This window comes from Poecilia reticulata, linkage group LG11, assembly GCF_000633615.1.
Source record: "Poecilia reticulata strain Guanapo linkage group LG11, Guppy_female_1.0+MT, whole genome shotgun sequence".
Lineage (NCBI taxonomy): Eukaryota > Metazoa > Chordata > Actinopteri > Cyprinodontiformes > Poeciliidae > Poecilia > Poecilia reticulata.
The window spans coordinates 25,051,835-25,065,685 of NC_024341.1; the positions used below are offsets into that span (position 1 = coordinate 25,051,835).

At 37.6% G+C, this 13,851-nt stretch overlaps 2 protein-coding genes across 3 annotated transcripts in view; both read left to right on the forward strand.

Moving 5' to 3' along the window:
* The window catches only part of slc30a8 (solute carrier family 30 member 8), a 9,972-nt gene extending 4,898 nt beyond the window's left edge, over positions 1–5,074 (forward strand). Inside the window, exons 4-9 of the mRNA XM_008422741.1 lie at positions 795–948; positions 1,060–1,223; positions 1,307–1,419; positions 2,252–2,357; positions 2,453–2,587; positions 4,605–5,074. Coding sequence (XP_008420963.1) covers positions 795–948; positions 1,060–1,223; positions 1,307–1,419; positions 2,252–2,357; positions 2,453–2,587; positions 4,605–4,750 — 818 coding nt within the window. The 3' untranslated portion in view covers positions 4,751–5,074. The remainder of the gene's footprint in view (positions 1–794; positions 949–1,059; positions 1,224–1,306; positions 1,420–2,251; positions 2,358–2,452; positions 2,588–4,604) is intronic.
* A 2,484-nt stretch (positions 5,075–7,558) lies between these two features.
* The window catches only part of med30 (mediator complex subunit 30), a 52,696-nt gene continuing 46,403 nt past the window's right edge, over positions 7,559–13,851 (forward strand). For both annotated transcript variants that reach the window (XM_008422743.2, XM_008422744.2), the window contains exons 1-3: positions 7,559–7,669; positions 8,046–8,331; positions 11,622–11,780. In XM_008422743.2, the coding sequence (XP_008420965.1) occupies positions 8,149–8,331; positions 11,622–11,780 (342 nt within the window). In that variant the 5' untranslated portion in view covers positions 7,559–7,669; positions 8,046–8,148. The remainder of the gene's footprint in view (positions 7,670–8,045; positions 8,332–11,621; positions 11,781–13,851) is intronic.

A 13,851-nucleotide genomic window follows, 5' to 3' on the forward strand; every position in this document is an offset into this window, starting at 1 on the left:
ATCACTAACACAAACCTGTTCAAACTTAAGAAATTCGTTCTAAAAGGTTTAAACTGTGTTAAACACTCAAAATAATAATTTTTCTCAACACTACCATAGTATTTTTTGGCTAGCCTGCAGCTACTTTGCTAGCTAGCAGTTCCTACTAGCTAGCTAATCTTTAGTGCAGGTATCTTGGGGACACACAGGACTGTGAGATGACCAGATACTACTACTGGAACGATGCCACGAATCTTTGTTTTTTCCTTTTTTGTTGTTTTTTCTAGTCGGATCCTTGTTAACTAAAAATGAAGATAGATTACTAATTTGCTACATGCTAGCTTCTTTAATGGATGCAGTTGTTAATACTCTTGTGCTGCATTAATAAGGCTCTGGTTATAAATCCCTCAAGCTCTTTCTGTATGGAGTTTATTTTTATTCCAAGTGTATACATTTTTTTTTTAATGGCCCTAAATGTCTTAAGAGTGTGGATGGAAAGTTAGCTTCTTGGTAGCACGTGGTTAATTAACTTCATGGTTATAAACTAACTGATAATAACAAGCTAGCATCTTTTTCATCCTGCACAAATTTCATTTTAGTAGCTGCAATTCCAGATCCAGTTTTAGGCTGAATCTTAAATTACTATTGCTCTGCCAAAAACATTTCTAAGAAACTAGTTTAGGTTAGGATAGAAGCAACTACCTGGTAAAATAAGGTCAGCTTCTTGCCCCATAACCATTTGGTCAATGTTTGGTTATGTTTTCTGGTGAATTCTCAACTGATTTCTTTGCAACGTTGTTTCGTTGTCCATGCAGAAATCTTGGGGGCTCTGCTGTCAGTTTTCACCATCTGGATCGTCACAGGAGTGCTGGTTTATCTCGCTGTGGAGCGCATCGTCCATGATGACTACGAGATCGAGGGCCACGTGATGCTCATTACCTCAGGCTGTGCAGTGGTGGCCAACATTATGTGAGTAAATAGTTGTTATTTATGCTAAAGTATTCAATAATTGTTGTTTAACAGGTTGAAGAACAGCATTTCTTATAGCGCTGATTGAAATTGGTCCTTATTTTCCAACAGAATGGCTTTAACCCTTCACCAGTCGGGTCACGGCCACAGTCACGGTGGACTCGCCTCACATGGACACAGTCACAGTCCCAAGAGAGGAAAAGAAAAGACTCAGAGCCCAAACAACATCTATTCAAACGACTGCATAGACATGGAAGAAAACCATGCAGGCAACGGTACAATCGAAGAACAGCAACATCATTGAGACACTAAAATGGCGTAACATGATGTGAATGTTCGTTATTTTTATGCGTGTTAGGAAAGAGGGCTCAGCAGGCGAATGCAAGTGTGCGAGCAGCTTTTGTGCATGTGATGGGAGACCTTCTCCAAAGTGTTAGCGTGCTCGTCAGTGCCATCATCATCTTCTTCAAGGTATCTTGTTCTGCATTTGGGCTCAAACCCAAACTCGGCTTTAAAGAGTGTGTTTTTTTTATGTGGTAGAAACTGCAAACGGATGTTTAAAATGTCTGAGAGATAGAAATATGCAAGTTTTTCCTCATCTCAAGTCTTATTTTATTAATTAAAAGTTGTTATTGTGAAACTACTATATCTTTGAAAATTACTGAAATGGTCTTAATAGTTTTCATAAAGTTTTAATTTAAACTCAAAGATAATCTTGAACAGGAAGGTGTTTTAGGGCGTTTTCACACCTGACAGTCCGGCAGACTCGGTTCGATTGGGACCCAACATTAGAACATTATTTTACGTTTTCGGCTGATGATTCGCTTTCACGCTGCACTGTTCGCCTGTGTTGAAACAGCACAAAAACCACCGAAGAAGACACTGAGCGCAACTTCCTGCTTCACAAAAGTGGAGTAGTGTCAGGTTTTAGCGGTTGTCGGATTTCTCTTTTGCGTTTGGTAAAAGTCAATGAGTCTTTTCTTCCTCTAGTTTTAGATTCTAGCCTGTGAGTTACCTAGCAACCCTGGCACGTTCTTTGGTTGCCTAGCAACAACCTGTTGAGTAACAGCCACAGTAGAAGTTTTAAAATGCCCCATGATCCACTTCCTGCTTTGGGAATGGTCTCCAGTCCAAAACAAAAGATTTGTTTTCATTGCAGCTGCCCTTTTAAGGATTTCACCAAGATAATTTGCTCTTGTGCTTAAAAGAGAGATCTAATTTATTCATAAAAAAAATGTAGCATTTTATTATATAGCTATTTATTAAGTTATGTTTTTTGATTTATTTATTTTTTTGCTTCCAGCCAGAATATAAAATCGCTGATCCAATCTGCACCTTCTTGTTCTCCATTCTGGTCCTATGCACCACCTTCACCATCATGAGGGACATCCTTCTTGTTCTAATGGAGGGTAAGGTCATCACTACACTTTTAGTATACATTATCATAGATTTAGCTCATTTTCTCTCAGTTTTGCCTTTGTTGTTTTTCCCAACTGTGTTGCAGGTACGCCATCGGGGGTGCGGTACAGTGATGTGCGAGACCGTTTGTTGGCTGTAAACGGAGTCAAAGCGGTTCACAACCTTCACATCTGGGCGCTCACCATGAATCAGGCAGTTCTGTCTGCACACATAGCAATAGGTGAGAAAAGTCAGTCATTTATTTCACAGATTGTTTTGTATTTCAATTAGTTGTTAAGAGTTGGCATTGTGGTTCAAAACAATACATTATAATATGGCTGGAGAATAAATCGGTAACAAGAATCAGATTAGAAATGGGATCAGTATTCATAAATGATACGTGTGATAAAATATTCAGTAATTTCATTGAACCGCACTGCATTCTGGGAGATATAAGCAGAGGAAAGGCTTTAGCAACTCAACTCAGGCCCCGTTTACACGACAACGATTTTGGGGGGAAACGGGAGAGTTTTGTTGCGTTTGTAGTGCGCATTTACACGAAACCACGGAATGTTTTCTCTAACAACGGCACAGATTGAAAACGGGTTCCAGAGTGCGATATTTCTGAAACGTACCGTTTTCCGTTGTCGTGTAAACCTAGAAAACGGATCTTTTCTTCCAGAGAATCCCCGGCTCATACATAGTATGACGCAAAACATAGCTGCTTCCTGCAATCCACAGAAGAAGAAGAAGAAGAAGAAACTACTCACAATGCTGGTGTTACCGTTTCCCCATCAGATTCGGTTCCCTCAGCGTCTCTTCACCGCTCCGCACCGCCCAGGTGGCAAAATACACGSCTGCTTGCTCAGCGCTCTTATCTAGAGAACTACGGACCAGCCCCAGCTACAGACGAGTTTAACAGGAGGGGCATCGACTTATTTTGGGGGGCAAAATGAATCTACGTAGCTGAACATAGACAACAACATCAGTAGCATACAGGCTACTTGTTAACAAGCTTAACGTGCTGTATTGATATTAGCTAGTCATCTTTTAGCTAACATCACCTGCATCCAACAGCTTTACTCAACTCAGTCGTTTTTCTCAGTCGTTTACGTTTTTCTGGTTTACCTCCATGATTCTAACACACACCTGCGCAGCAGCAGCAGGTCTCCCGCTGCCTCACAGGTGTAAACYCAGCGCAAGCGTCTAAGCTTTCATGTTGCGTTTGAAGGCGGCTCGGAAAAACAAGTTACGACTTGTTAGCGACGGATAAAACTGTTTTAACTGCTGAAAAAGGTAACAGAGGACACGRATATGGGACGTGYGGGAACTCCTATTTKATCAAATTGATATAGGAATAACAGACTGTTGGCCATTCCAAGGTAAAAACAATAAACAGCTTCCAGTCCGGGGCTCGCTACAGACATCGTGAAAGCTCAAACAAGGTGTTTCAGCAAAGTTATCCCACTTTTTCYAACTGCATGCGCCCTAATCAGACGCACACAATGCTGTTTTCTCACGCAAATCCACATGCCTTCAAGTACAACTTTTTTTTAAACACATGCGCACTTTCAAAGTTTCAAAGAACCTAGCACCAACTAGGCGCAGCGAGAGCATTACACGTTTTCGATGTGTACCGTTACTGTGTGTAAACACAGATCGTAATTAGAACGTTATCGTGTAAACGATCCAACAAAAACGGAACAAAAGTGCCGTTTTTGTTGGATCGTTGTCATGTAAACGCCCCCTCAGTGAGTCAGTTGGTGGAATCAACTGACTCGCTTGCTCTTTGGTTACCTAGCAACACGTTCTTTGGTTGCCTAGCAACAACCTGCTGAGTAACTGCCACAGTAGAAGTTTTAGATTCCACCACTGTGCCTCATAACTGCTTAAAAATAAAAAAAACAGCGGAGTGAAGTGAAAACTGTGGATAAAACAGGGAAGTCAGCCCAGCAGTTTGTTTAAAACAATGAAAAAAATCAATAATTATCAATATTGACTGATAAGAAACAACTATATTGTGAAACCAAACTTTTTTTTAGCCATATCATCCAATCCTATGTAATAAAAAGGCCACCTAGTCACATTTTTGCTTTTTCGAACTAAAATATACCTTATATAAATTTTTTTTAAATTTGTTTATTGTAATAAACTCTCGGCTTTATTGGTCTCTTCACTTTAGATGTCAACAGCATTTCAGTTACACATAGAATAAGTAAATTGTAAGTGTTGTTTTCTGTCTGTCTCCGTTTCTCCAGATGATTCGGTTGATGCCCAGACCGTCCTGAGGGAAATGACCCAGGCCTGTTTCTCCTCCTACAACTTCCACTCCATTACCATTCAAATGGAGCGGCAGGCTGACCTGAAGCCTGGATGTACGCTGTGTGAAAATCCTCAAAACTAGGAACCCGACCAGACTCGTTTCCATAGCAACTAGGACGGCCCGGGAGACGTCTTCTTTTACTGCAGTGTCTCAGACAAACTTATGTTACTGCATTTTAAGTGCACTTTGTACTAATTCCTATAATTGTGTGTATTTAATTATGATGGCACAAGCTGTAATAGTTTAACGACTTACTGCAAAAAAAAAAAAAATCACATTAAACTCTAATTTTTCTTCTTTCTGAATTTAAAAATTTGAGTGTCTTTTATATATTTTTATTGATTCTTAAATGTTGAGTCAAGGTGCTGAATACAAATAAACACAATGCTTTTGGAAGACACTGTATGTGTTGGCATGATAGCAGTTTGTGTAAAGCAGCCGTTGTCAAACTCATTTTAGTTTTGGGCCAAATGAAGATCCTGAATGCTCTTAAAGGGCCGGTTGTGCCAAAATGTATTGATAAAACTCTTTCACACGCTGTTAAAATGTCAATGAATTCTTAAAATTAAATACTATTGAACATTTATTAAGCCCCACCAGGATTTTGTGATACTTTTGGGGACTTTTAGTTGTTTTTTTTGGAATAAAATTCAAAGTGTTTATGGTACTAATTTGGAAATATTTTGATATTTGTACTTATGTTGGTAAATGTGACTTTTTATTACTTGCTGTATAGATTATGGATTATAATATGACACATTAAAACCCAAGCAGCTATTTAGTAAGTAAAATCTGACAATTTTTGAGAAAAATTTGTAATAGGCTCCCAATTATTAGTGCAAAAGAATTGGGGAATTTGGTTTTGTGTGAATTTCCACCATAATTCGCAAGAAACTGGAAGGACTGATTGATATAATTTGACAGTAAACAGATAAAAACTCAATTGATTTGATTCATGAAGTAATATTTAAGCACATTACAATAGGGCCACATGAAAAACTACGGCGGGCCGGATTTGGCCCACGGGCCTCGAGTTTGATACATGTGGTTTAAAGAGAAAATATCTATTTTTTACATTGTAAAACTTAATGAACTATTGGAATTATTTAAATGTTTTATTTGATCCACTCAGTCAACACTGAAATTTAAATTAATTGTTCTTCATGCCATCTAACTATGAGGAAAACTAAAATTATTGTAGCATAAAATTAAAATATTAAAGTGGTCAGTAAATGCCCTTTTTGTATCATTTTACTGCGCATTAACTGAATATTTAGCTCTAATCCCGGCTCTTTCAAGTGAATTTGCTTTGAAGAGCTGAATGGACTTTAGATGCAGCTGCCCTCAGAGTAACTCACTGCTCTCTCTTCATTCCAGCGTATTTCCCTGGAGGAGCCACATATTTAATTAAAGCATGAGTAATGCACTAGAGAGTGCAAAGATAATCCCTTTTAGTGCTGATACCCCTTAAGCTAATAATTACTACTACGTTTTCTTGAAAGTGATGACCGGTAAAGCTAATTTCCAGGTTATTTTTGACTTTAAAATAGCTTGTTTCCTGTTTTTATTATTCTATCTGGATATATTCTGTCTGTTTGTTCAGACTGCAGCACCTCTGATGCCGTTCAGTGAAGCTCTTTCCAGTTTAATCTGTTTTGAAGCTGCGGGTAAAAGCAGCTGCTTTCTTTCAGGTACAGTATGCTGTCTGAGGCGAGCAGAGATGACGAGATGTGCAAATGTGAAAATGATACGATTTCTGCCACTGTGATAGATGAAGATCTTTGATGCTCATTTTTTACTCCTTGCGGTTTGACCCCAGCAACACGTTAAAAATCTACCTATGATTGACACTTTCTTTTTGCTTTGCAGTGATAAATCGCTCAGGAAGAGAAAGAAAACATGCATTTTGCTTCAAGTCAACCTTCAATTGTTTTTTTTTTTTAATTAAGAAGTTGTGGTAACACAAGCAAGATTGTATTTTTACACCTTTTCTTGGCAGAGTAAAATCCGATTTCTTTAAAAAAAACAGTTCAAGTTTTGATTACACAAACTAATTGTCAGATGACAATTAGTTTGGATTTTACTCTGCCAAGAAAAGGTGTAAAAACAATTAGTTTCTAGTCACAGATGACTAGTTGTCAGATGACAGAATTTTAAAGGGTGAACTTTGAAATTAATAATAGGAATTCTGCAATAGGATGCTTTTCAACCTACAAGACAAATCTTTCTCTTTTTAAATAAAAATCTTATACAATCGGAGAGAGAACAAAATTTCTGAAAGTGATTTCAAATCTGTACAAATAAAGACAGAAGCACATTTAACAGAGCTGGTCATAGCAGACATTCATAGACTGAATAAGTTTGTAGCATTCAGCTGTATTGCGCTAAATTAGTCCAGAGGCTTTTTTTCATACAATAAAATATAATTAAATTCATTTTTGGCTATACAAAGAATATTTTCAGTATGCAGTCACTATTGTAGAAAAGTTTCAGTTCCTGTACTCTGAATACTGGAAAACGACAAGTTGACCCTCCCAATATGGCGGCGTCGCAGACATGGAAAACTGAATCTGGTGCCAAGCTGTCTAGCATGTGTGGCGATTAATGTTGTACAAATGACATACCAGCTGGGGGCGCTGTTTCTCTATATAAAAAAATACATCAAGATTAACCTAAGCAAATGTGCAGTGCGCAATGCTTTTTCAACAAGACATTTCTCCCATACAGGGAAAAAATGTGGAGTCTATCATCAATATTAGAGAATAATATTTTATATGATAACTAAATCTAGAAAAAATAACAAGAAGAAAGGCGACGGAAGGGAACCAAAAGAAGAAGAAAGACAGCGGCGCACCTATTCTGGAATTTACTGCATGATTTCTGGAACGACGTACTCTCGCGATACTAAGATACACTTAGCAGCAGCTGTGCCCAAGAGAAGCTTGGTTGTTTTAGCAGGGCTTAAAATGTCAACGAAAGAGAAAAATTATCACCTCAAAGGTAACATCACCCGTCGTTTAATTAGCTGTTAACATCAACATTCAGTAAAATGCAGCGTTTATTGTCGCGTCGGGTCAGTTTGATTACACTAAAGCAAACGAAGATGAAGTTGTATGGTTTGAGTTAGCTTAGGCAAAAATTTCTTTCCGTTACTTATTATGACAAGGGGCTGTTGAAAGTCCGCAATAACATTTTTAAAGCTATTAACTAACGTAAAACTTGTTTAAAATGTAATGTCTGACTTGTATTGTAACGATGAGTGTGTGTAACAGCTGTTAAACTTGTAGAGTTGCTTGTATTTTCATTATAGTGATGTAAAATGTTCTTTGTTTCCAATTAAACCAGTAATATGGATTGAAATTTCCTTTTTTTGAAGGAATGTGAAGGTGTGCTGATGTAGTTCAGCCTTAAAGGAGACTCCACCCGGACCCAAACCTGCTGCTCCTTCTCCTCCTTCAGCATCCTGACCTGCCGTCTCCATGACGACCCCTCCTCTAGTGCCTCCTTTCGTTGGTCAGCCTCCTCCGCCCCAACAGCAGCAGCAGCAGACCCAGGCTGCCAGAGATGTCAACACTTCCTCACTGTGTCGCATCGGCCAGGAGACTGTCCAAGACATCGTCCTCAGGACGATGGAGATCTTTCAGCTACTCAGGAACATGCAGGTCTGTTTCTACCTGCTCACGTTTTGAGTCACTTTTTTTTATCCTTTCTAATTTGCTTTCAAGGACTCAGAGCTCCTGTAAGTTAGTAGATATGTTATTTTGGACTTTAGCTGCTGTTTCACAGTCCATGTGCCTCACTATGACATGAAATCGTGCAGCATGTGTACAAACTTTATGGATTAGATGTTTTTTAAAGTTTGTCCAGTGGTTCTACCAAAATAAATGCACATATCACTCTGACAAATGATGACGACAACTTGGCTTAGTGCGACCGCAAAATTAATGTACTCTTTTTTTTTTTTTTTTAAGTACAGGAAAAAAGTTAAACTTGTAATAATTTAGTCACCTTTGGTACATTAGAAGACGCCTAGTTTAAAATATTTTAAGTATCTTCCACATTATTGTTATGGAGATAAGAGTTAAATGAAGAAGTTGGGAGAAAAAATGCAGTTGTTTGAAAGTTCTGTCCGTCCAACCATCACTTTTCCTGGATTTATAATATGTAATTGTCACACAAGCCTGATGCATCCGCCAAGTTTTATGAGTTTTTGCATAAGTTTTAACAGCCAAAAAKCTAATTCATTTGACACAATAATAATAATAATACTCACCGCTCTGGTGTAATTATCAAATGTCTTTGTAATTTGTACTTCACAAGGTTCTGATGCTGATGGCTGTGATCATGTCGTATCTCCTGTAGCAGTCTCTGTTGCAAYAGATCTAGAGAAGCCTCTGACTGAAAACATGGCTGTTCTAACGCAGACTCATGAAACGTATGCTTCATAAAAATCAAATGTTCTTGATTTCTATGAAGAATYTCTTTTCACCAACTCCAGATCTTCCAGAGTAGAACCAGAACAGATCAGGTTGTTGAATCTGTGCAGCATCTGGTTGTAAACCCTGAAGGATCGAAGTTTCCTTAAGAAACTTTCAGTATTGTCTGCTCTGTCCCTTCAGTTCAGTCTGTTTTCCAGGTGAACGCCGACATTTATTCTCCCCAACCACCTCCACTTTGTCTCCCATGAAGCTGTAGCTGAAAACAGAGTTTTAATTCTAATATCAAAACAATTAGAGGGGCTCTGAAGAATAAATGCTGATATCTTCACAGAATTCATTTCTTGCCTGATGTTTTTAGCTAACTGCTTATTTTGTTCACAAGTGGAAATGGGTGGAGTAGGTAAAAATTTTACTCAAAAACAAAATGTAGCTTTTCAAGACAAGCATTTGAAACTCTAGTAAGTACAGAGTAACTGATCAAAAAAATCTGATTTACTATTTTAAAATGGTGTCATTAAACACACAATATAAAGTGAAAATATGTCAAAAATGTGGCATTTTTAAAACTAAAGCAACATTCTGGCAGAGGAGACACTTTTTCAGTTATAAATGTTGCATAAAACTACTTAAATAGGTGATGTGKTCATTAGAGCAGGGTAATATACTTTAATATATAGTGTTTATTGTATCTTATTGATCTCCAGCAGATAAAAAACCACCAGAACAACAAAGCCTGTGTACAAACAAGAAGTCTSACTTTGACATAAACTTTAGGTTTATGTCGTACATCTTTGCTCTTTCTTCATTGAAGTTAACTGGCACATTTTTTCCCACTCAAGTAGATATAACTAGTTACTACCCATCTCTGTTTACAAGAATGGCCGTCGTCTTTTCCTCTGAGGTCAGGCTGATGTCTAAATTTCATCTTCTTCTGATTCTTTTTAGTTATTAGGTTGTTGCTCAGTTTTCCCTGAATCCACATTCGGTTTTGGGTTTTCTTAAAGTCGAGGTCAACTTGAACGTCTCCATCGTCCTCGGAGTCGCTCTCCCTGCTGCATGTTTGCATCAGAGCCAAACACGCATTCTTCTTGCTCAGCAGAATTCACAAACAACATTGTTGTGACTTGTTTCTTTAGATCACAGACTGTCTTACTAATAAAAATTCTTCCTGTATCCTCTCTCCTCCGCTCTCTTTATTCCCGTCTCGTCTCTGTTTCTCTGTCTCCTTGTTCGCCCGCAGGCAGGCTTGTTCATGTTATGTAGGATGTTTATAATCAGACATTGGAGCCTCAGAGGCTTGTTGATCCTCTCAATGAAAGAATGCATTGTTGCTTTTAACACCATTGTAGTTTAATGCCAGTAATCCTGAAAACAAACAAACATCCATCCAGCCGTGCTGGAAGACTTTGTTTTGATGATGCTGAATTGGGATTTAATCTTGTAAAAAGAATATGTTCTGTGAAGCTGCGTTAAATAAGCAAGTTAGCTRCGCCCCAGAAGATCTGAGCTGTCTAATGCAATTACAACTTTTTCTGTTGTTGTGTTTATTTCAAAATATGTTGGATCCTTAACCCTTCAGATGCTAGCTAAGCTAATTAGCTTCATGCATCTTATTTTACAAATGCAACCAGGCAGGTGTATCACTGCTACAAATGTTTATTGATTCATATTCTAAGAATAATGTTAGAMGTGACCAAAGCGAACTACACATGGTTTATGGAAGAATAAATGTGAATTAATTTTGAATTAAAATAGAATTTTGCCGACAATCRGTAAATAATCTTTACCCTGAACTAGATTCTGTAATAAAAATATATATTTACACTTACTAATGTCTTCTGGTTGTACATTAAAATAGACACCATGTGACCAAAAGTCGAAGGTTTTTGTAATTTTGGGTATGAGGCTTTTTAGTGACACTAGGCGACTTGGGAATGGAATACCTGGATGTAAAATTGTAGAAACTAAATTCTGTGCAATTATTTTTATTACACAGCTTTGAATCAAAAGATTACTTCAGATTGTAGAAGAATTATATAAGTAAAGAATAAATTATTTACATAAGAACGTACCGTAATAATATGCGTTTATTTTTTATGTTTTTTTCAGATAGGATAAAAGCAGTAAAGKTTTTTTTTTAAAAAGTATTTAGCTGTATTTAAAACACTACAGTATGAACATCAATAATTGTACAAAAATGTTAAAAGTCTTGTTTGAGAACATCAATAAAAATAATCAAACTGAGATTAAAAAATTTACACTAATTTTAGGTGCCATATTTACATTTAGGCTGTCTTAACGTCTGATGGCAAAAACAAGTATTTTTTTGGAGAATTTGAGATAAATTCAGGATTTATGGGATTAAATAAATTAAAGTGTCCAACAGTTTTGCCTCATTTTGTCCTTTGGGGCAGATAAATGAACCAGGCGTGTCTCTAACCATCCGTGTCTCTAACCATCCGTGTCTCTAACCATCCGTGTCTCTAACCATCCGTGTCTCTTCTCCTTCTCAGCTACCCAATGGAGTGACGTATCACCCCAACACGCATCAGGACCGACTGGGGAAACTTCAGGAACATCTCCGGATGCTTTCCGTTCTTTTTCGGAAGCTGCGACTGGTCTACGACAAATGCAACGAGAACTGCGCCGGGCTGGACTCCATCCCCCCAGAGGTCAGAGGTTAACAGATTGAGTTACTACATTTAACACAGTTTAATTTAGAATAYATAAATTTGACCCTCTGTAATTCATGTTATGTATTTATTCCCTTTAAACACAAGATTAGTTTCATTTTTCTGCTTTATATTTATTTATTCCTATCTATTATTCCACTAATTATTTTTTACGATTAATTGATTATTTGAACAAAATAAATTGTCATATTTTGCACAATTTTCATTTAACCATTTAAAAATATATTTAAAGATGCAAATTAATAATAGAATTCCTTTTTAAAAAAATAAAAATAAAACTGATATTTTATTGCCTAACATTTAGTAACACATAATTCCTCCTGTTTGCTTGATTATTTGTAGCTAAGGATTGATCTGCAGTTAAAMAAAATACCTTTCACAGAATTTGTGAAGCTAAAATTATTCCACATAATTGACAGAAAAGGTTTATTTTTTATCTTCAGTGCAAAATGTATATGTATTTTGTACAGTTTTGACTTAATTACAAATCTGACTGCATTTTTGTTCCTTCAAACGGCATTTTTTTTACAGTCCGTATGCTCTAATTAACAATTGATCGAATGTTAAATAATCGTCAAACTAGTTGACGATTATTTCAACGATCGATTAGTAACATTTAATTGGTTCACCTCTGGTCTACATGCAGGCTTGTTTGCTCTTGGTACATGTGAAATCACACACCCAGACTTAAACACTCTGAKTGCTCTTCACATGTGCAGCAGCGCTGCAGCCTGGCTTTCCGCTGCTTTCTGATTGCATTTGCGGCTGCAGCAGTCGCATCCCGATCTYTACAGATTGCCTCAGAGCTAATCCTGGTCTCCAGACTCCCACTGGGGAAAATGGAGGATGTGGGAGGAGACGGGTCTTAAATTGGAACAAATTTCTGTTTAATGCCAACCTTGTGTTGAGTAATATCTGAACAGCGGTTTGTTTTTCCACCTCTAAATCAAAATCTACGATGAGGGCGGCATTTTCCTCCTGCTGTTGCCGCCTGACCTCCACCTTCATCCTCCACCTTTATTTAAATGTGTATTCATTTCCCCTGGAGACCCAGAGCGGCGCTGACCAGCCAATAMCTTAGCTCACCGTGTTTGCCTGGGGCTGAGCGTTGTTGATTTTGGCCCAGCGGCTGCCTCGTTTATCATCCCGGGGAAAATTCAGGTGCCAGCCTGACAGCAGCTCGCTATTGGCTGCCTGAAACAGGAAGTGGAATCAATGACTCGAGCGGTGTGACCTCATCGCAGCCTAATTAGCAGCAGACCCGTTTAATGAACAGCTGGACTGAGCGCACACATCAGGCTCCTTTCCTCTCCAGCTGGCGCTAGCTGCAGCTTTCCCCCCGTCTTTCTCCATCTTTACATGATTAGTTGAGCTTTTTTCCTTTTTCTGTTCAGTATTGGCTCTTTTTCTGCAGGCCAGTTTTTATTTTTACAGTTCCTTGGACATGTAATACATTTTGAACCTTTTCGTCACATTGCAACTACAAACTTCAATGTTTTTAAATCCAGGACATTTCAGCCAGCAGATGTGCAAATCAGTGCAATTTAAGAGGATGGAATTGAACAGGACTGACTCCATATGTATGCCATACTTTATGACTGCATGGCGTTACACCTCAAATTTGGTTCAGCATTCCAGGCAGTTTATGCAGATTCACTGAGGCAAACACTTAAAAAAAATAATGCAGGCAAATAAAAAACCTTCCCAGAATTCTTCTTTTATCAGCCACATTTATTGCTTTAATTTTATAGAAAATAAGACCTCCAACCTCGAGAGATTTATACTTGGACGCAGACTTTGCGCACCAATTTCTTAAACTAGGCTAAATGAAGYGAGATTTTTTAAGAAATGTGGATCAAACTCTGTTTCTAATAATTTGGAATATATTGAAGGAAAACAACACTTTTATGTCCTTTTTAAAAAAAATTATTTACCATTTTTCTACCAACAACAAACCTTTGTTAAAATATGTAGTTAAAATCAAATCAAATTTTATTTGTAGAGCACATTTCAATGTTTCCATCATAAAGACACAAAAATCAACAGATGA